At 38.8% G+C, this 24,206-nt stretch overlaps 1 protein-coding gene across 5 annotated transcripts in view; it reads left to right on the forward strand.

The window, feature by feature from the left end:
- DAT (Sodium-dependent dopamine transporter) overlaps positions 1-24,206 on the forward strand; it is a 71,220-nt gene that overhangs the window by 35,008 nt on the left and 12,006 nt on the right. For 4 of the 5 annotated variants that reach the window (XM_074139394.1, XM_074139391.1, XM_074139392.1 and 1 more), the window contains one exon: positions 20,779-20,913. In XM_074139394.1, the coding sequence (XP_073995495.1) occupies positions 20,779-20,913 (135 nt within the window). Of the gene's footprint in view, positions 1-11,964; positions 12,051-20,778; positions 20,914-24,206 lie in introns of those variants that run through there. The other variant, XM_074139395.1, reaches the window with a different exon arrangement.

Here is a 24,206-nt window from a genome sequence, read left to right on the forward strand (position 1 = left end):
CCCCCACCTTTCACCATGAAAGCTTGAATAGCCCCCTACCGGACGTTAGGGACAGTTTGATTAATTCTGCTTTGGAGGGAATCCTAGTTTCCGCCGAAAACGATTCTTTTTGACGTGAATACGTCTTTAAATTTGAATCATATGGTGGCAATCCAAAAAACCTAATGATAACAAAATCGGGGGATACAGTTTGGCATTATAGTTTCGAATCTATCGTCTACATCCAAAATTAAATTAGGCCACTGGATAGCTAAAGGATCAAAGAATTCATTACGATAAGCGAGGACTGTGACGCATCGCGCGCGCGGTGGAGGGGGAAGCGCCACCATTTTGAGATCATTTTACTGCGTATCGAGATTTAGATTAGATTAGATTAGGGTGGTCTCAAGGCCTACGCCACTGCGATCCCTTTGGATCTATTGTGGCTCCCCTCACTTTAAAGCTCACCCTCCAGACCTGTCCTTTTAATCAGACTCTTAATGCTGGAGAGCGACTCCTGGGTAAAGCTCACAGGCCTTGGTTTTTCCTCCCCGAGAAGTAACATCCTTAGCCAAACGAGTCCCTCACACTGACACAATACGTGCAGTGCCCATTTCCTCCTCTTCCTGACAGAACCTACAGAGGCTATCATCTGCCAGGCCCATGCGATGCATGTGTTTACTGAGCCTACAGTGGCCAGTTAATAGGCCTACAATCATCCTTATAGCCCCACGGCCTTGACGGATTAATTCTGCAGTCAGCCTCGGCGAATAGCCTTTAATAAACTCCTTCGCCTGTCTCTGTCGCCTGAGACCTAACTTTGTATCGAGATTTGCAATTAGTATAACTTTGGACTCGGAGAAGCTACGATGTTCGTTTAAGGTTTTAATCGTCAGCTGCCGTCACAATCTATCGATTGTTTATAAAACATTAGTGTAAAATAGTGACAGTGAATATAATAAGGTGTTCGAATAAAAAAATATCAAAAATATATAATGTCGACCTATACACGTCGAAAAGCCAAAACCAAATACAGAGATTGTATACGATTGGAAAGGGCTTCTCAAGAACAATCGATTGGTACTAATAAAACACCATACGACCGAGTCAAGCTGTGCCGGGAACGTAAAAGAATGAATGCAGCCGAGCGGATCAACGACGGTGTCAGTACATCTGCAGCTGGGGCGGTTGAAATTAAGCAAGTGGATGATGAAATCGCTTCTACATCGTACAACGGACAGCATGGGCATAGATTGTGTTCGATCGTCGATTATGAAGACACATTGTTTCATCCTAAATACATAAATAAAATTATTTTATATAAAAAATATAACCCTTTACGTAAACGTATTCACGTACAACACACGGCCGTGTCCATGACACAGCCACACGTTAATTTTTTTTTTAGCTTTCGTCGATCTTTGTGGCAGCTACCTTTAACCGTTCTGACTAGGCTCCAAAGTCTGGATATTCCAGGGAACAGCCCTTGAAAGTGACTGTTTAGTAAGAATTCCAAGACTAAGTGAGAATCCTAGTTAGATTGTACGCAGAAGAAGTGGTGTTCGTATGATATTTTTTTTTCTGGAGATCGTTCCAAGAATAAGAGACGGGGAAAGTGTTTAAGTGTGCGTTGTAATACTCGCTGAAGAGGCTGAAGTCACCTGGATGGAGGGGATAATTGAATAGGTTAGACTAGTTAAGGGAGGTTAGAGTAGTTGGAGCGGGATTAAATATTTATTTGCACTGGTTTAGTTGCAATGGGGGCGGCAATTAGAGAGGCGGCGGAGGCAGTGGTTCTTCTAGAACAGGATATTGGATTGTGAAGGCCCGCGCCCTTTGGCGGCAACAAAAAGATGGTTTCAAGATGGCGGACGCGGCAGGAGGCACTGCCAGTGAAAGCCGGAAATACTGTGCGAGCACTGCCTGCAGCTAGTTTTATTTCCGCAAACGTAGACCAACTTCACACAGACAGTGTAGTGGGTAAAGGACAAGGAGGGAATCACTTTGCCCCAAGAATCAAAGCGAATAACTTTTTATTTATTTTCAACCATTTAATTAAATTTAAATTGATCTTTGGATTATGTTCTTCAAATGTTTGTCCGCAGTATCCGCTTGATTCAAACACTTTACACACAAACAAACCGGAACCAAAATTAGCTGTGAACACACGCGCTTCTTTCTTTTACTTCACTTCTCGAGAGTCTATACTTAACTTTTTTTAAAAAAACTAAGCATTTGTAATCCAAAATTCAAATATCACTACCATTACCTAGGTCTACAACGAAGTGACACTACAGGCGGAACTGGTCGTCTGAATTCCCGAGAAATCTATTATAACTTTTCTGTAAACATTTATTACAAATAGAAATTAATATCACTTATCTGTGTTCAGGACTTAGTAACTTTGTAAAAAAAAAAAACACACTTCTGAAATCGATTTGAACTTCTGGAGTAGTGTGGTTCCGCGAAGCTCCCACCTTCAAAGTCCTTCGCCATATTGTTAACACTTATAATGGCGGACAATAAAGTTAAAAGAAAATTAAATCATAAAAATATCATATAAACGTTTCCTTCCTATAATCCATAAAAATTATTTTAATTAATAATATTATACAGTAAAGTTGTTAATATGTACAATAATAAGGTTGGTCTGTCTCAAGATATACGGGAAAGTATAATTAGCATATTTAACAAGGATTAAAATTGTCTTTCATGGAGTATTTTCCCCAAAACCCGAAAACACAAATGATAATTGGATTTCAAACCCCCCCTTCTATAAAGAAAATTTAGGAAAAGCTAAATTATCATCAATAACAGATAAAGAAAATTTAATAGAATTATCATGTGACAGATGAGTATGTAATGAAGATTTGGGCACAAATATAATAATCCTAAAATAAGAACTTTGTAAATTAATTAATAATCTTGAAGAGAAAAATATGTAGGCAATTTTTAATTATTTAAAAAAAGTTTCAAAACTAAGATCTTACACTTTACAAAGTTTATAAAGTGAACATGAACTTTGAACTCCTTTGTAACAGATACATTGGTATCTCTAGACAAATAAAGATAGTAATAGTAAAATAACACACTCGGAAAAACAAACTTCACGAAATACAATCATTTTTACGAAGTGGTACAATTTAGCAAGATGTACTACCAACTGGTAGGCGAGCCAAAGAAGGTTGGGAAACGCTGGTCTAAATAATAACCTGCTTAATTTTAATTTTCTACGAATAATACGACGTAGTAACTGCTAGCAATCTAGGTAATCATGCTTGAATTTACAAAGTAACTTTGGACTTAAGATAAAATGGCTGGTCACGTGTTCAATGTGTAAAGGGAATTAGCTGGATCGATTTTCGGGAAAATCTGAGTGAAATGTCGATTTAGCGAAGATGGACTTCCGGCTGGGCGGCTTTATTCGAAACTTTGTTTTTTTTTTTGCATGGGGAGGGAACGGCTCATCATCTACCATGTTCAAATTGTGGTCAAAATGTTTAAGTCATGGAAGATGGAGTTTTTATTGCTGAGGACAAAGAAGACCACATCTTGGTCTTCACGGCGCTTACACGGCAACCTCTTCTAGGTCGCCGCTACGGGGTACTGCCCTTGTCAAGGGAAATATAACTAATTTGAGGGAATACAATTAGGACTGTGCGTGTTGTGGGAAGAGTGGCCCATATTTCAATGAATTATAAAGAGAGATCTGCGGAGTGGTTGGGTAAATATTGCGGGAGAGGGGACAGCTGTGTGGTGTAAAGTTGGCGGGACCAGTGTGTGGGCGAGCTGGAGGAGGTGTTACCTGCGAGCTATATCGGCAGCCTTCCCTAATTGTATTCTAAAATGGCGAGGAGTGAACGGCTCGAGATGACAAGGTTATATGAGATGGAAATACCCGAAGGGTTGAGTATGGGGAGGTGACGCTTCCAGACCACTTAGTTCCAACAGGACTTCCTGCGTTGCAGAGGAGACCCCCAATACATCCTCGCGCCGCCAGCAAGACAACAACGAGAGTGGAGAACACTTTGTCAGCCAAGTCCCTCTGCTGGAACTAAACGTTATTACTACCCGGTGATAATTTGATAGTCCTCTGACTGTACTGTGGAAGAGCGAGAGCCATTATCTTCCTGCACGATCCCTATATGGGTATCATACACCCATCTTCGTCCAGGCCAGTGCTTACCAAATCCTAATCCTAAATTTTAACCAAAATATACATATGTTTCCATTTTTTGTCGAAACTCTAAATAGTTTCAATTCTGACGTAAAATTTATTTACTAAGCATTTTTACTTTCCCTAACTATATCGTGTTAAAATTTTTCTAGTTTTAGCCCGGAATATCCGGTGTTTAGGTCCCCGGCAATCAACAAAGTGGTTTGTGGTATGGGTCTGTATGTAGAGCACATCCTGATTTTTTATAAATAAACAAAGATCGCTGGAACTTTGATTCCAGGTTTCTCCCCTGGGAGGATTACAAACTACATCATATTGGTAAGCACGATGGTCCCTATCCTGTAACTAAGAAGCATGACACGTAAATGTTGCGAGTTCACCGGAAGTGGGTCATGTAGAATCCTAAGAATGGTAGTAAGGGAGTACGGATCCAAATCAGATTTATGCTTTTTAACGAAGAACAAACTAGTCAGCGGAAATATCAGAATTCCTGCAGAGGAAGTCAGCCAGAGGTGGTATCAGAGATTATGTCCGACATTGTGACAATTACAAGTTGCTAATGAGATAAAGGTTCCTGGAATTGTCAGCTTAAAATTGGGGATAGAATTGAAGATTATCACAATGAAATAATTGCACAGCTTGCTTGATTAGTCTAACGATAACAGACAGGGCAATTAGCGGATATCTGTGCCAGAGAAGAGACAGACAACAAAGCTGTGCCACTCGTAGATCTGCTAGAGCTCTACTTCCGGCGGGAGTACGCCACCCTCACATGTCTTCTTCTCCTTGATACTACTCGCAAAAAGGGTTCAAACTCCGATTTCTAAATCATATTTAATTAATTGTAACCCAACATTATGCAGGTTATAAAACTACACGTTTTATAAAAAACTCAGAATCTATTCAGTAAAGTCAGCTACACACGGCACTTGAACTGAGAACTACCCTCTTACTAGACCACGCTCAAAACCACTACACAAAAATCTATCGCAACTTGTGATTTTTTTTTTTTTTTTGTTAATTTTTCTCACTGAAAAGATGAACTTCTAAAGAAAGAAAACTCAAAATAGAACATTTTTCACGATTACTGCACTTTCTACGTAGAAAGAAAAATCCTAATTTATAAATGCAGATGTTAAATTTTTACAGATAAGTATACAGACGCACGGATAGAATCTGGCCAAAATGAAAATTTGACCTGAATTATAGAAGGCAGTGTATTTTATGAAGGAGAGCGCGGGCGTTAGAGCTATACAAGTGTGATATCTGTAGGACAGTTGTATACAGACAGACACACCCTCAGAATATACTCTTTTATTGTGGCATAATCCCAGCCACAGGGATATTTAGTGTGGATGTATGTATGTTGGCCACAGTGATCGTTTCCATTCAAATATTTCTTCCAATGAATACACACACTCGTAGTGATGACAACAATAACTGTGACGTCATACTTTTTATACTACAATTTTTTTTTGCCTACTCGGCTTTTTTACTTTATTTTTTTTAGACTTGGACAGATCCTCTGCACTACTCACATATGACTATAAGCTCAACATTAGTGTCTATATTGAATATTGCTAGTTTTATTGTAACTGCGAGTTAGTAAGTCGATCTTTAGGGCCGAACTACAGGAGTTGTGCTTAACTTTAATGGTTGACGCTTGTGACAAGAACTTACTGGAATGGCGCATATTGAGGGGTACCAGTAGTCTACAAAAAAATGTAGTAAAAAGTCCTAGTTTTTGAGAAAAAGTCATGTGAGTGTGGCATTAGGTACAAAAAAAACTGCGCCCTATCACCTTCCCCCACTACATTAATGCCCTTCTAGGTTATTGCCCCTTTTTATCAAGGAAAATGGGGATGAATTTTCCATCACCCACAAAGCCCCATTAAACAACAAATTCAATGTTAAAATGAAAACTCCAAACGGTGCGGTCAAGCAATTTTCTTTTTTTAAAAAAAGAACCCCCATAATTTTGGGGCAACATACTTCCTTAATGAGGTGCTATTTGCAGGAACCGTACATTACGCTAAAAATAGCTTTTTAGGGCAAAGCGTCCTTATCCTTGTCCTACAAGTGACCTTCAGCAACAGATAGAAGTTGTTGAAGATAGAGTACTACAGCTGAGCAAAGAGCCGTTATTGCCTGGTCGCATCCTAGTCCTAAAAAATCTTTTTTTCTGGATTTAGGGGATATCAAGACGAGAATTCCCACTGAACAAACTGAATCGCAAATTCGGCATGATCTGATTGGTTAGATATGTGCGTCAAGGACTTACCCAATTTTCCTTAAAGTTGGGGGTACTTATTGCGCTCAAGTGTTATTTCAACTTCTTTTCCAATTTTTTCCCCTCAGGATAATTCAATTAGGGGTACTTTCAGGATAGGGGGGATCATGAGCCCATTTCAGTGTAACTTATGGACTTACAACGTATTAAACATTCAAATATATGTACAACTAACAATCTAGATTAGATCTAATGGTAAATTTGAAGAAAATTCAATTACGTAAATAGCGATAAGAGTGTTAACATTATTTAAATACAGAGAATTTTCCATCAAAGGCTGCCTAAAAATTTGACCAGTCCATAAATCTCTTGTCAGAAAATTAAATTATTACCCTAGAAACAGCAATTCATTAATCAATGACTTAAAATAAAGTAATGCCTACTATTTTCAGGCGGGCTTTACGTCCAACTACCAAATTAGGTGTCATGGACGGAGGCGACTAGCAAACATACTTTACTGTAAATTTCTTTTATTAACTATTAAATAAAATCCAAGGCCTAAAGACTGGGAATCGAACCCAGTACCCATATTAGCTTTACAGGTATCAATGACATATTCAAGCCTTTATAACCAAAAACTACCCTGTTCAAATGTAATTTATCTTGAAATGATTTAAAATTAACCAAAATAACAATTAGAAAATATTAACTAAAAAGATTAACGATTAAATATTTTTTGTAATCGAGTTCTTTTACCTGTTTTTGGTTGAAGTAGTTCTTTGTAGAGTAATTAGACTAAAGATATTTACGAAGAACCAACTCTAACAATAAACACAACTTGAACAATGCATGCAATAAAATTGAATACCATTCACACTAATAATAATAACTAAAAAATAATTATAAATAATTTACAGTAAAAAAGAACAAACAGTTTTAAATTAACGAAAAATCTAAATAACTAGAACAATCTAGAACTAGCCAACAGCTGACAATTAAATCGAAAAGGGCTACCAACTTAAAACTCCTAGTTATGTATTATATTAGTGAACGTATTAATAAGTGTTTTATTTCTTGGCAACACTGGGTTGATAAACAATTGGTCTTTTGTTTACTTTTAGTTAGTGACTGAAAATTAAAATGTTTTGTTTAATAGAACCTGTACATTACGTAAAAGTATATATAACATTGCAATTACGTTTTAAAAAGTAAGTAGTACAACCTCCACTATACCGAACTGTTCCAAAATGAATGAATTCTCCTAAATAATTTATTCTTATAATAATTAAAGATTTAATTGCATTATATTTAAAATTTGGAAGATTTTATACGATCGCAATACGTTGATTAACTACTTAGTAAGTACAGGCTATCTCCGGAAACGAGTTCGTATTATTTGATCGCCAGATGGTTTGAACGAGTATTAATTAATTGTTTCCGTTTCTGAATCAGCCTCAATGCAATAAATTCCACGGTACTGATCTAAAAAAGGAAAATTATGCTCCATATTTAATAAATATTGATTTTATGTTGATAAAATATTTTGGGTATACTGGTACTGCCTGGATAGAAGTAGTAAATCATAAATATGGTTTAATTACCCAATATCCTGGGTGCCCAAGGGAGCTTAACGATCCCGGCTATTCCTGGAGTGCGGTGGTGGTGGGCGGGGGGGTTGTTCCAGCGCTCTGACAGGATATTGTCTTTACCTCCAATGGCCATTCCAAAGAACCAATAGCTAATCTTCTTTATTAAGGAGGCTGTGATTTATGGTTAAATCCTAAGGTTTTTAAGGTTGACCAGCTGAGGATGAACACAGAGTAGTGTGATCTTGTTGCTTGGATTTTTCACGTTTCTCTTCAATTATTGTTTTTTTTTATATAATTTCCATTTAACGTAAATTTGAATTGAATAAATTTTTACAACAAATTAAACGCTTTTTCCACGATCCATGAAAAACTGAAAATGAAAGTTGGAAGTTATAACTTAAAAAAAAATAAACCTGGTCTGAACACTCACACGTCTTTTCCGTTTCCAATTTACAGATAATCTATTGACCGGAAATGGCACTTTACCGAACAGATTTTTCAGTATCTCGTGATTTTCTCGAACAAGATAATTGCCAACATCGCATAGTAACTATAAAACATAAAAATTAAAGCAGATTATTGTTCTTATAGTTCACCACATCATCCGCTTTCGAACTTATATTTACTCGTACTTTTCTGTTCTTGTAATTTTCATATATTTTGTAAATATACGTCATTCATTCATTCATAAAAATTAACATTTACTAGAGAAAATTTTGCCGGAAATGTTCCGGAAGTGGGTGGATTTTCCCCCAAAAGGGCCATTTTTATGTATTGTATGGTCCCTATCTCTTGTCTAAGACTCTTAAGGAGGGTAAATATGTATTGCTAAAGTTTTGAATTTAAGGAAAAATTCTACAACCGGAAGTAAGCCTAGGAAATAGGCTTCGCCCTAGGTCGACCATTATTCTTCATAACTGTGGAAACCCCGGAAGTAGTTTCTAATATTGCTCACAATATTTGCTGGTGACGAAGAATCTCGTATTAGGTAGATAAGTTGTTTAGAGCTAGTTTTACTTACTTTGTGAGCTATACACTCTTACATGCAACTTCCTTCCTGGCCGAGAGCACCATCAGTCGGATGTCACATTGTTTTCTGCGCGACAATCATTGGCGCTGCAATTAGCTCTCGCATTATTCCTCTCTCGCTGACAGTGGTGACCCATTTAAGCTTAACAGTCTTTCTCTTCCATGTTCCCTTCCAGTCGATCTGTTTGGATGGGGGGGAAAAGTCTGCTGGTGAACATTCACACGACTATTCTCCGGATTCTAACTTATCAACTCTCTTCCAACTACAGATTTTAAAAAACAAATATGGGATCTGCCTTCCAGGAATGGGTATGAGGGTTGACGGGAAGTATACGCTCCTTAGAATGTCCCACATTTTGGGGGGACAGTTCTTCTAGAACATGTAAGGGAGAAGGGTGCTCGCGATTGCGGGGGTGTGACCAAAGTCCTTCACTTTCAGGGACGATTATCCCCCCCCCCCCACAGTGCTGTGAGGAACGTTACAGGGTGGCGTCTGAGAGAGTTGTCAACCCTAACTGCTCACTCCCAACCCAATCCGTAGTCAGCAGGTGTTCGGATTGGTTTCTTCTACAAGTTGGACTGTAGAGTGGACGCAGGAAATTCCAATTTGAGATCCCAGCGCAAGAAACCGACTACAAACGTCCGGACAAAACCAACTACCGGTAATCCCACTCCACTGAAATGGGGTGTCTCCAATACAGGAAGCTACGATTCCCTAGTAATTGTCACACATGTGGATCTGAAACTGTTAAAAGCGCGGTTACTAGATAGAGGTATAGTTACGGTGACCATTCGTACTGCTTTTGGCAGGACAGTACTGTTTTTTAAGACGCTGTCCTTTTTTTTTTTTTTTTTTAAGCATAAAATATATGGCAATAACTTCCGTATTGGCACAGCTAACAGGAAGTCCGCGTGTAAAAACCCAATTTGTCCAATTTTTCCTTTTCTTTTTGAGTCACTTCCTGGACCAACATTAGGCTCCACCCTTAAATCTAATTTCTAGATATTGTTTTAAACCAGATTTTTGTAAATTATTCACAGTTGAACGACTTGCAAAAGTCACGATAAGAATTAAATTCTAGGGTTGAACCGCAGCACTTTCTCATGAAATATAAAAAGCTCTGTGGATGGGGATGGCGTAGCGAGAGCGACATTGCTCTCTCGGCCGGAAGGAGTACTCCGTCTTGTCTGGATACATCTCTCTCCCTTTTTTCTTTTTTTAAATAACACTTCCTGGAGGCCAGCCTTCTTCTTCCTCTCCGTGGAAGCCCCCAACCCGGCTCCCACCATAAATGGACAGAAATTGGAGTTTCTGTCTTTATACCCAAGTAGAGCGGCGTACAAACTCCTTTCTGTCTCTGTCGCTCTAAGTGGATCGGCCCCCACTCTTTGTCCGGCCCAAAGATTCATAAATACTTTTAAGGAAATAAAAGGTCCAACCATTTTATTGCATTTATCCACGCTTGGGACTTCCGCTTTCCCTGGCCGCTGCTACAGAATAAAATATTTTATGACGTAATAATTTTATTACGCAGATTTAGAGGGGGGGTGGAAAGAGTTCACTTTCAATAAATCAAAAAATAATTTAATACAATTTTCACCGGGCGCTAAATAAATTGACGAATTGTGAGATTTCCTGTTCACAAAAAAAATCTGGATTCAAGACCCGCACGACTTCCTGCTTCTTCGTTCTCAAGATTCGAAGGCCCAAATTGTTTACAAAACTCGGAACATTTAAGAAATATTTAAGATATTGGCAACACAGAACAGAATTTACAGAGGGGCGCCACAGTAGCCGAGCAGTTATAGGCAAGACCTGCGAAGCTAATATGTATTGGCGGTGCTGGGTTCGATTTCCGGTCTTAGGCCTTGGATTTTATTTAATGGCTAATAAAAGAAATTTAATAGTAAAGTGTGTTTGCTAGTCGCCTCCGTCCACGACACCTAATTGGTAGTTGGACGTTAAGCCCGCCAGAAAAAATAGGTAATTACTTTAAGATAAGATAAGATTCTAATAGGGCGGCCCTTAAGGCCTACGCCACTGCGACCCCTTTGGATCTATTGTGGCTCCCCTTACTCTAGAGCTCACCCTCCAGAGCTGTCCTTTTAATCAGACTCTTAATTCTGGAAAGCGACTCTTGGGTAAAGCTCACCAGGCCTTGGTTTTTCCTCCCCCAGAGAAGTAACATCCTTAGCCCCAGACGAGCCCCTCACACTGACCCCAACACGTGCAGTGCCGTTTCCGCCTCCTCCTCCTGACCGAACCTACAAAGGCTATCACCTTCCGGGCCCATGCGATGCATATGGTTTTCTGAGCCTACAGTGGCCGGTTAATAGGCCTTACAATTATCCTTATAGCCCCACACGGCTATAAGATTAAATCTGCAGTTAGCCTCGGCGTATAGCCCTTAATGAACTCCTTCGCCTGTCTCTGCCCTGTGGTGGTAAGAGGGAATTACTTTACTTTTACTTTACTTTACAGGATTTACAGGACATCCGGCCCCGACTCGTCACCAAAAATGGTACAGCAAGTTTCCTGCAACTTTAGCAACAAATTCAACCTCCACCCTTACCCTTGCAGTATCCAAGAGATAAGTATCTGTACATTGCAGAAAAATGGCAATAATTGATGAGTAATTTATCCGCCCTCTTTTCCGGAAATGCCCCTTGATAGAATTTCCTGGGAAAAATGTTTTAAATAAAAGGGACCACTTTTCCAGAAAATTGGGGGGGAAAAAAACTAGAAAATCGATTCAGTATTTCCGGTTTAGCGATTTTCTGTGGTTTCCCAATCAAATTTCCACTTTCTGGGTTTTCTCGTTTTCGAGTTACGTGTGGACACATGTACATACAGGACTATTTTTTTAAAAAAAATCTACTTTTCCAGTTTCAGGAAGGAGGGGGCTCTCAAAACGGATATGTTCTGTGCGCAAACTCAATAATAGAAAATCTGCCCGATTACGATACCCTTTCTCTTATTGAAGTGGAGGCGGAAGAAGTAAAGTGAGCCACTTTATCAGGAGGGGAATGAAGAATGGGGAAGCAGGTAAAGGACTAATGGAGTTCGATAAGAAGATATTAGAGCTTGGAGGAGGTTGCAGTTATTTCCCCCGGGGAGCCTGCAATCCTCTTACCCCGGCGGCCAATTGAAGCGCAATAAATCTGAAATAGCCTGTACTTACATGAACTTAGCTGCGGCGGGCGGAGGGGCCACGTCGTCACAATGTCTTCTTCTACGGCCCATCTTAGCCTCCGCCTCTCTCTTGGCCGTCCTGCCTTTCCTACTCAGGTAACTTGCCTCGGATCAGAACAGCTGGGCCCGGGTAATCGCCCCTGTAAAATTTAATTAACATATCTTATTATAACCTTTCAAAGCTTTTCTTAAATTGGTTTCTCAAAGATTGGCAACTCAAAAACCAGAACTGGCGAGAAACCCACACGACTTGTCCTAATTTCCTGTGAAAAATTAGGTTAGGAAAAGGAAGTAAAAACTCAGAAAAATTATCCCGCTAAGTGGCCACTTCCGCTATCGGATTTGTTCTTCAAATTTCGCCTTACACATTTATTTCTCGTTAATATTAATTTTTACTTTTTGATTTTTAATGAGGCCGCCTCATTACACTTGGTGGCACTTTGAAGGCACTTCCAGATCTTTAATTAGCGCGCAATGGGCTCACTAACTTTAAAGGGAACTGTTGGGAGTCGATCGAGAATCAGTAAAGTGGCACTTGCAGTCGGCTGATCTGATTTTGTTCTAGAGTTGCAGTTTCCGGTGTGAACTCCACACCCAAAATGGTAACATGATCGCAATACTAACTTCCGCTGTAAGGAAAAAGAGAAATTTAAATTTTTGGGCTAATTAAACGGAAGTGGGTATCGTCTTTCTGAATTCTTATTTATTTTTACCGCTCGCTGTGGGGGAATTGCTGTTATCGTGTAAATCTACCTAATTTCTAATTTAAATTCTAAGTTAAATCAATCCACCGGAGTGCAACTGTTAAAAATGGACTATACAGACACCCAGGCCCGGATGTTCCTATAGGCTAACTAGGCTTCAGCCTAGGGCCTCAAGATCAAGAGGGGCCTGAACCGAAAATAAGGAGAAATTCTACGCAAATGACTAATAAACAATAATAAAAATGTATTGGCTAAGATCAACGCGTTCGGCTCATTGGGTCTGTTCCGTTTGTAGGAGGGCCTCATAAGTGGAATAGCCTAGGGGCCTCTTTTCATCTAAATCCAGCCCTGCTGAGACACCTAATGTTGCTTTTGAACTTTGGTTCAGCTGCTGTGAGAGGAGGAGTCGTGTGAATGTTAGCACTGGCTTTTTGTCTGCGAAGGATGCCACTTTGATGTCTGAGCCCCCGGAAATACGACAGAGCGTACAGCAATAGTTGGCGTCTGTGGGGGTCAAGAGTCGATCCAATTAAGAAGTCTAGGAAGCCCAACTAGAGAGGTGGAAGGGGTAAGTCCCAGTTCTATGCCCTGTCCTTGGCATCATGCGGAGAACCATGGTTCTCTTCCCCGGCTTATTGACAGAGAGAGAGAGCCGGTTAACTGACCGGATGGGCCAATGAGAAGAAGACTCTTGGATAACCTTCCCTCTATTGTCCACCTCAGATCGTGTCCAAAGTGGCACGGAAGTGGTTCTAATTGGGACATGCTTTCCTCCAGTGAGTGTGGTATAGGGGTGAGCAAGCCCAGGGCCAGGGAGGAAGAAGAAAACAGTAGTGCCAACCTCACACGCCTTTCCTTACTGCAGTTTACGTAATCGTCTTGGTACTTTTGAATTATATTGATTTTTAATCTACCCTAATATCGCCCAAGGGCGATAGAACCGTACATTATGCAGAAGTAGCTCTTCAAAAGGAAGCTAAACGTAGCAATAAATTTTCTCCTTCCTTCCGTCCAAAAAAAAAAGGGAGTACTTCCGGGTGACAGCATTAGCTGTCCGCCTTACTCCACTCATACCCACTTCAATACGATAATAAAATTTCCCTATTTATTGGAGAGAATGATAATATTTCAAACAAAATATCCCCACAAGCGGCTCAACTTATTCTCTGTAGCATTGCATACGAGTACAATCAATATAGTAAATCAGGTGTACAGGATGGATTTAGTAGAAAATTGGATCAGACCAGATTGGTTCCAACCAACCAACTTCCTTTTTATAGAAGATATATTTATATATACGAGTACATGTACTAAGGCATATTTTTTTTTAGATTATTCAAGTGGCATTGGCTTTTTGATGGATAGCATATTGTTACATATTTTTTCGAATATGCGTACATCCGGTGCCAGAATATCTTATCTCTCACTCTCTACTTCCTCTCTACTGGGTGTTGCGACTGGTTCGAATTGTCTATATCTGGTTTTCATAGGAGATATTCTTTGAACCCTTTTTAAAAATGGATTTGAAAAAAAAAAACCTACATGCGAGCACGTACTTAGAATTGAGCAGAATATTTAGAAAGTGTTAGAAATATCGATCTCGACAATAACCTTTTGGATAGAATAGATTAGGGCGGCCTCAAGGCCTACGCCATTGCGACCCCTTTGGATCTATTGTGGCTCCCCGACTTTAGAGCTTGCCCTCCAGACACCCCGTCCGTTTAATCAGACTCTTAATGCTGGAGAGTGACTCCTGGGTAAAGCTGCTCGGGCCTTGGTTTTTCTCTCCCCGAGAAGTAACATCCTTAGCCCAGACAAGCCCCTCACACTGACACAACACGTGCAGAGCCGTTTCCTCTTCTTCCTGCACAGAACCTACAGAAGGCTATCATCTGCCAGGTCCATGCGATGCATGTGTTTTCTGAGCCTGCAGTGGCCAGTTAATAAGCCTACAATTATCCTTATAGCGCTACGCGGCCTTGACGGGTTAATTCTGCAGTCAGCCTCGGCGAATAGCCTCTAATGAACTCCTTCGCCTGTCTCTGCCCAGTGGTGTTGAGCCAACACTCCTGAGCGCTAACCTTTTGAATAAAATCAGTCAAAACGGAAGTGCTAAATCATAAAATTTTTTTTTTTTCGAACATGGTCCCTTTCAAAGGAAGAAGTATAATTATTGAAGACATCTTTACAGAGCTAATTGAAAATTACAAGAAATTGCCTGTACAAACAATTTGGGTTCAGGGATTGCGACTTCACTTTTGCTTCCGCTTTGCATTACACTATCTGACCGAGTGAGGGAGGTTACATGTAACCAAACCAACACCTGATGATGGCTGAAAATCCAAAACTGGTCCGGAATACCATGAACAGGCGTGCTACGACGCTATGACGGATAAAATCAATGATGTAATTATTATTATTATTATTTTATTTTATTTGTTTTATAGGTTATAAACCTGTAACAAAAGGAGTTGGTTTTATCCTTAACAACAATGAATACAACTTGGTACAAAAAATACAAACAAAATAATAAGAATCTAACATACAACTAAATTCAAACTTTACTCATTCAACAGAAATGACCGTAACATTAGTATATTTTTAACATATTTGTACACGTTGTGAATGTTTGATTGAGAATAATCATTCGCTAATATTTCCATTTCTCTCGCTAAATTGTTGTTATCAAGGTTTAAACTTTGCCTATAAATGCTATATGCAGGACATTCTAAAAACAAATGAGCGATATTTTCACGCTGACCTCCATTACAAACCATACAAAATTTATTTGAATCTATTGTATATATAATATTTTTGACAGTAAACTTCAGTACATAAGGTCCTGACATTCTGAATTGAAAGAATAATTTAATAATATGAAATGATAATTTGTTATTAAGATATGGTTGTATTATTTGTTTATTAAGATAAGAGTTTTTAGTAAAAGTAAGAAAACTAGAATTTATCATTTTGTCATAGTCCATGGAAATTAAACTTTCTTTATACTTCTCTAACAGCGTGCGAACATGGGACTTATCTTTTATAAAGGATACCAAATCGTTTACATTTTCTAGATTTACGAGTACATTCAGCAATAAATTTGACAGTTGCGAATACCAATTATACTTTAGTTTATTATTAGATTTATCGTTAAATAAAACTAACTGAGAAAGACACAATTTAGAATAGTTCTGAGTATTAAGGTTTACAATTTTTAACAACAGATTAAGAGCAGATTTAACTATAGCATAATGAATCTTTAACCGTCCAGTCTCCAAACGAACAAGATAACCTGGTGTGTTACGAGGAATTTGGAATAGTCTTTTATAAAAATTTAATTGCACCCTTTCCAAGTCCTCTAAATGCCTGAGTGCCCATACCGGTGAACAATATATCAATGTATTTCTCACCAGAGAGTCAAACAGATACACCTGGGAATCCCACGATTTGCATTTACCTCTACATAATATTTGCATTACTACACTGGTTACTGCGTTACACTTACAAATAAACGCCTGAGAAGTTTGATTGTACAAAGCAGATTTAAAAAATGGTATACCAAGATATGTAAACCGATTTACCAATTCTATTTTAGTATTATTATAATAAAACTGTCTATGTCTGGCCGGACTTCTACCTTTACCAAACTTTAATATTTTCGATTTATTTACATTCACAACAAGCCTATTAATAGAACAATATTCCTGCAGTGGCCAGTTAATAAGCCTACAATTATCCTTATAGCGCTACGCGGCCTTGACGGGTTAATTCTGCAGTCAGCCTCGGCGAATAGCCTCTAATGAACTCCTTCGCCTGTCTCTGCCCAGTGGTGTTGAGCCAACACTCCTGAGCGCTAACCTTTTGAATAAAATCAGTCAAAACGGAAGTGCTAAATCATAAAATCTTTTTTTTTTTCGAACATGGTCCCTTTCAAAGGAAGAAGTATAATTATTGAAGACATCTTTACAGAGCTAATTGAAAATTACAAGAAATTGCCTGTACAAACAATTTGGGTTCAGGGATTGCGACTTCACTTTTGCTTCCGCCTTGCATTACACTATCTGACCGAGTGAGGGAGGTTACATGTAACCAAACCAACACCTGATGATGGCTGAAAATCCAAAACTGGTCCGGAATACCATGAACAGGCGTGCTACGACGCTATGACGGATAAAATCAATGATGTAATTAAAACCTACGGTAGTAACTTTGTTGATTTACGTCACTTATGTGACTATACTTGTAACGCAATGCATAAAAAATGTTGTGCGTGTTTAGTAGAACCAAAGTAGAACATGGGGGATGATCTTGATTTCAAGGATAAAAATAGATCTGTATCAAGTCGTTAAATATTATTAAATGCGTAGATTGCAATGAGGAGGAGGATTTCAGGACAATATAATAATGATATGTCCACGTTATGTGGTAGTAGAAAGGAAACGAATGTTTGACGACTTATACAGGGTATTTAGATGCACCATTTCGCTACGAAGACATAATATTCTCCACCAACATATGTGTGCTTAAGTCTATAGCGGAGCTAGCAATGAAATATGAATGTATTTAAAAGTTGTAGCCGATTAGAATGAATGGAAGAAAATAATAGAGAAGGATTACGGTGATTTTAATTTTAGGTTAAGCTATAAGGATGGCAGGAATATAGAGTACTGATCCATCCATTAGTTTATATAAATAGTTGTAATAGCAGAGGGATGAATGTGTGAAGCGAATGTATTTTATAAGCAAGAATAGAGAGTGAGTGATATTCTAGTGATAAGCACCTAGACGATGCTGGCTGTATGGCGGAAGCCGATGCCAAAAAAAAGAAAAAAAAAAACACACTGACACACAAATATTATATTTCCAGCGAAAAATGTCCGGTTGGAAAATAACTTACTGAAGCACTTATTTCAATTTTAAAATTTATAACGAAACGTCGTAAAAGTTTTAGCGTTCGGATACTTGAAGTAGTTATAGTTGGTTTTTAGATAAGATTTACGAAGAGGTCTAATTTATACTAAGTTAGCTCCCATAACTTCTACTACCTAAGCTAGCTCCTATAACTTCTACTTCCTAAGCTAGCTCCTATAACTTCTACTTCCTTTAAATTTTAAAAGCCAATGCCAAAAAAAAAAAAAAAAATTAGATGGTACAGTAGACCCTCGTAAATTGGAATTAAGTGACTTTGAGCTCCTAAAACTGAATTCCTTGAATCTCTTCTCAATTATCGCACAAAGGAATTCTGGAACATTCAATAATTTTGGCAAATAAGTAATAAAAAAAGAAAAAAAAGAAGCTATGTTGGAAGATATATTGAAGGTAGGCAATGCTGGTGATATATATCGCAGGGGATAACACTGTCTGCCGGGGGTACGTGTGACACTCGAGTGTATTGTCGTTCCGGACTGGCCGGGTCGAGTATGAAACCAACCAACCAAGACGTACATGGCAAGCCACTCAACAGGTTATGTGATAAAGGCTATGGTTCTATCGCAAACTGACAGTGGCGACACCCTCTACCGCTGCTGCCCAGGGTGACCTGTTGCATCGGTACTCCTCTGGTATTCAAGCGACCAACCATCTACTCCATCTACTGCTTGCATTAACTCCTCTCTCTGTCACTCTCTCTCTCTCCGGAAGTAATACGATTACAGCTAAGTGTGACTTCAAGTCAAGTAGCTTTGCAGTCCTGTGGTGGCTCTACTTCAGCCTCCAGCTGGGAAGATCTTTGAATGTATTAAAACTGTCCGGTAGGACAGTTGTATAAGGGTTGACCATCAAAAACTGCACGAAAAAGCGTGACGTTGAAAAACACCCAACTTTGACAATTTTTTTCTATTTTTCTATAAAAGATAAAATTCCCAAATTTTCTTTAAATCTTACTCCAAATCCTCCTTTATAACTGTAATTTTTTTGCAACCACCCAGATCTAATAGGTTTCGAGAAAAAAGTTGCCGAAAATGAGCTAAAACGGCTTTTTCAAAAAATGTTCTTGTTCTTGTTCTTGTTGTTGTTCTTCTTCTTCTTGTTACCTTTTTTGTAAACAACGTAGCGCCTAAACGCGTGAACCGATTTTCATGAATGAGGTGTCATTCGATTTGGAATTTTATGTAGATGTGCCTTTTGGGGGTCTCGGCGCTGTACATCGAATAGGAGAGGAGTTAGCCCCCTTTATGTAAGGCCCCTCCAAAATTATTATTACTAATAACTCTGTAAATCTTGGCCCGATTTTGATAGAATTTTGTAGGATGATAGAGTTAGGGCTCCCCTACGTAACAATAAAGCGACGATCTGCTCTTACACTTGTTAAGGGGAAGTATAGCAATCGTTTCAAATTATCGACACGTGAACCGATTTTCACGAATGAAGTGTCATTCGAATCGAAATTTTGTACAGCTTTGCACTTTAAAAGTCTCGACGCCGTGCCTCATAAGGAGGGGAGTTTGCCCCACCCAAATAAGGCCCTTTCTAAAACTATTATTACCAATATTTCTACAAAGCTTAGTCCGATTTTGATAAAATTTAGCACGAAGAAGTGATTAAAGCTCCTCTACGTGGCTGTGAGGTGCCATCATGCTCTTACACCTACTAAGAGGAAGTACTGCAATCGTTAAAATTATCAATGAGTGAACCGATTTACATCAATGAATTGTCGTTCGATTCAAAATCTTTGCCGTTTAGGGAGAAGTACTGTAATCGCAGTTTATTTTTCTTGCTCTTCTTAAAAGGAAGTACTGAAATCGCAGTTTAATTTTGCTATTTACGTACAAATACCTTCCTATTTTATTCAAAACGCTTTCTCAAAAAAATTGTTATTGAGGATGGTTTGGGGACCGCAACTATAATCATTATTAAAAAGATCTCTCCAGTGGTAGTAACTCCGACTTAACACCTTATCAGGTTATAATGATAGAATTGCTTATTCCAAATTTTAAAAAAATCTGTAAAGCAGACGTAACTTTGCAAATAGACAAAAAGGAAAATCTATCCAAAAGGTACAAAAATCTCCTTAACAAAAACTTACAGTTTTAAAAGTTAAGTATAAGGGTTGATTAAACGCCAAAAGGTACACAAATCAGCTAGTACCCAACATTTCATTAATACTTCATTGATATAATTTAAGTAATTTTACTGCATTAACTTTTCCTTCACATTTTTTAGAATTTATTAGATGTCACAGACCCTTATGCTGGCCATTTTCATCTACAAAATATTTACTCAAGTAGCACACCATTTAACTTAGATTGACTGTAATATCTATTTATCTATAATAATCAAACTATTAATCACAGGCTAAAAAGAAAACGTTATAAAAAATATAAAGATATAATATACATTTTATCATAATTGTAACAAAATAATGTTATGAATGAACTGGCCAGCATAAGGGTCTGTGACATCTAATAAATTCTAAAAAATGTGAAGGAAAAGTTAATGCAGTAAAATTACTTAAATTATATCAATGCAGTATTAATGAAATGTTGGGTACTAGCTGATTTGTGTACCTTTTGGCGTTTAATCAACCCTTATACTTAACTTTTAAAACTGTAAGTTTTTGTTAAGGATCGTAAATAAAAAAAATTGAGTGAAATATTCACACCTCTAATTAATTTTTTTAAAATTAGATTAAACTAATCGGTCTGAACAATAAATCGATGCTGAAGAAGAATACATGCCATCACTGCTCTCTCCCAAAACCCCCCAATAAAATCAATATCTCTCAGAAAAATTTCAAAACCAAAGTGAGCAGCCAAGTTCCAAGTTCATCTGAACCCTTTCGAGGACCAACTTCCCCCAAAAAAATACATGATGCTGATCAGTGTATTTCATTTTCCAATATCTTTTTCCTAATGACTACTTCCAATGATTCTGTACAGGTGCATTCTTGGTTCCATACTGCATCATGCTGTTCGTGGGCGGCATCCCATTGTTCTACATGGAGCTCGCACTGGGACAGTTCCACCGCAAGGGCGCCATCACCTGTTGGGGCCGGATTGTACCACTCTTCAAAGGTAAAACCTCTAAAAAAAAATTTGTGTTGTGTCTTTATTCAATTTCTTTTAAACTGTAATATTTTATGTATTTCTTATGTGGAATATTTATACGTCATGATGATCAGTTCCCCTCACACACACTTTGTCGTGTAAAGTAAGGTGCTTCAATGTTACACGTCATAAGATAACGTCATAGTGTTTGCAGGAAATGTGAGCGTCCGTAAATGTGAAGAAGGGAGAATCCACTACAGCAAGCTGCAAACCTGACCGCATTTCCTGCGGAACAATAATCTGCTATAACCAATCACAGGATTTGCTCTTACTGTGGTTGGAATCCTTTGTTGCTGTACTGTAGAAGGAAGTGGAGATTGGAAGTAAGTCACCTTATAACCAGGCAGAGCTTGACAGAGCATTTCTTGCACCGTTTAGTTCGTGATCACTTGGGAATTGTCCGGAGTCAAGATATTCTCGGACTGAGGACCTCTAAAGACGCTTATTTCTGGTGTAAGCTCAATATTCTTCGAAAGAGACGATTATCTGAGAAGTTCCAAATACTTCTCTCTTTCTAATTTAAAGAGAACTTACTGATGACGTAATAGTGATGCGGGCTTTATTAGTTACTAGAACGGCATGATGGGGCAAAGAAACGCGTACAGTCCGCATAAGCAGCAGTAATTGCTTTCAATAACGCTGTAAAGGAAACTATTCTAACGCTTCCGGTGGCTCTAGAAATTAAAATAAAGTTCACATTCACAGACACTTTTCTTAAATTTCCTGTTTCGCCATGGCCTCAAAATCAATGTTTCCGGTAAAAATAAAATTCAAAAATACGACGTTTTAGCAATACTGCGTCTCACCAACCAGATATGAAAAATCCCCCCAAAAAAAATAATCAAGACGTTGGCAACACTTGGTACAACTGCCTAGGTAAACACTGTCAAAGCTGTTACTATTTTATAAAGGCAGCAGTATTCGCACTAAGTAGAGCGATCATTTACTTCTTTTCTTTATTCCCTTAAGGGCTCCAAAAGGTGGTGGCTCCGAAGGGAAACAAAGCCTTCCGGTAGGTGTTAGCTGTCTCCATTATTCATAAAGAAATCCAGGAGAGCGCTAGAGTTATAACCTTATAGAACCTTCTCAAATATAAGATCCAGGGTGTTGGTTGGTTAGCTAGTTGTTTTCCTTTAGGGCAGTTATTTATTCTCAGGAATAATTTCCAAATTTTCTTTTTGAAGAGGGAAATCTGATGTGGCTCAGATCTCTTGACTTCCTCTTACTCAAGTTTTCACGTTGAGGTCTTCCTTTTGACAAAGTGACGAATACTTTTAGCGATAGCTGGCTTTGAAGAGAGATCAGCTCCCGAATGCCAAGTTAGGGGGTCCTGGAACAGAAGTCCATCTTGTGAACAGGTAGGACCAACTCGTCTGAAGTCACTTATTTTATTCGAGCAGGTGGTGGCGGAACTCAGCTTCCCTCCAGGTGGGGCGGCATTATCCAACAGTGGGACCTTTACTAAGATCTATTATGCCTCGCCCCCGAATAGTGTCAGATGAGGCCCTGCTGCAACCCAACTCACTTCTAGGGGAAGTTCTAGAAGCAGAAGTAGACATAATCAACCCCCGAAAGCCAACCTCCACCCTCATTCTTACCCTTAACATGCAGAAGATAGTTGTTCCCCTAGAGAGGTTTCAAGATTTGGGTATACTCCCTTCTATAACCCTGATAAATGGCCAGCACTCTAGAAAGCCAAATGTCCCAAGATTGACTGTATCCCTGGGATAAATGGCAGCTTGGAGGAAGGACAGCAATCCAAGCTTTAGAGTTAAGATAGTTCTAAGTGAAGGTCGTCTCTTGGAGTTCTAGTTGGATTCCGTTCTGGGCCCCATTGTCCTAAGGAGACCCTCTCTACCTAATGAAGTACAAAACACCCACCTGATAGGGCCCAATTTAAATATTAGGTTTTACCTTCCGCCGGTTTTGTTTCTTCCTTATACTGTCCGCATGCATAATGGGACCATTTTCCCACTTTTTCGGACCCAGGAGACCTGAAAAGCCACCTCCGGTGTAAACTCGTTAGAGACAATTTCCTGATGATGGTAGTAGATTGCTTACCCTAGTAAAAGTCTCTCACACACGCACTCCAAAAATCAAGCAGCGCGTAACTTGGTTGAAGGCTAACAATATTTACCAACAGTAGTTACGTGTAGTTAGCTGCCAGTGCCGTTTTGATCTCAGATAATAACTCCACTATGTCCTTTATACATACACTCACGCACATTCTTGCCTTATTTAATTGAAAGTGATATACTGGCGCGATAATGACTCTCCCGCCAGTCTTACACAAACACAGGCACATCCCAGTCTAATTATACAGAGATATATATCAAGCTTGCCAACTTAAAGCAAACCACACCACTCCTTGAATCAAAACTTCATAATTATAACTCTATTTAAAACTTGAGTCATTTCAAAGTCTTGCCGAGTCAAACTTTAATAAACACGTAACTGGAGCTTAATCTTCTAGGTGCCTTCTTAAATCGGCAGATTCCTTGCGGATTTGCTACACCACCCCCCACACAAGCTGTAGGTTCTCAAAGAGGTAATCGGGTGCGAACACCCCCGCATAATTTCTCTTAAATCACTTCTTACAGTACTCCTATTATCTAAACTTTGATCTAAACTTGGCATTTTTACTAAATAGTAATTATTATCACTAAAATTGAACTATACTTTTTGATGGAATCCTAACTTCCTCTAAATTTAGCGTTACACAGAGTCGGATGTATTTGTCTCTAAACTTTGTGCGTCAGTTTGTTTTGCGTTCGACCAGGATAACAGTCACACCTCTTTCTCTAAAGTAATGCCTATTATTACAGTCAGACTTTACATCCAGCTACCAAATTAGATGTCGTGGACAGAAATGACTTGCAAACATAGTTTACTACAAATTTTTCATATTAACCATTAAATAAAATCTAAGGCCTGGATACCGGGAATTGAACCAACTAAACCAACAATACATCTTAGGATTGCGGGTCTAGTATCTTAACTGCTCGGCTACCGTGGCGACTAGCAAACATACTTTACTGTATTTCTCATATTAACCATTAAAGGTATAGACCGGGGAATATAGCCTAGTACCGCAATACATCTTAGCTTTGCGGGTAAAGCCTATAACCGCTCGGCTACCGTGGCGCCCTCCACGTTTATTTTAAGTAAAAAACTATGGAGGATTGTGAACCCTCTAGATCTTATTTTCAGCTTTAAGCGTGGATAAGGCCCTAGTAGATAAGGCCCTGGTTGAGTGAGTT

Source organism: Rhodnius prolixus, unplaced genomic scaffold, assembly GCF_049639745.1.
Source record: "Rhodnius prolixus isolate KJV_2025 unplaced genomic scaffold, Rpr scaffold_23, whole genome shotgun sequence".
Classification (NCBI taxonomy): domain Eukaryota; kingdom Metazoa; phylum Arthropoda; class Insecta; order Hemiptera; family Reduviidae; genus Rhodnius; species Rhodnius prolixus.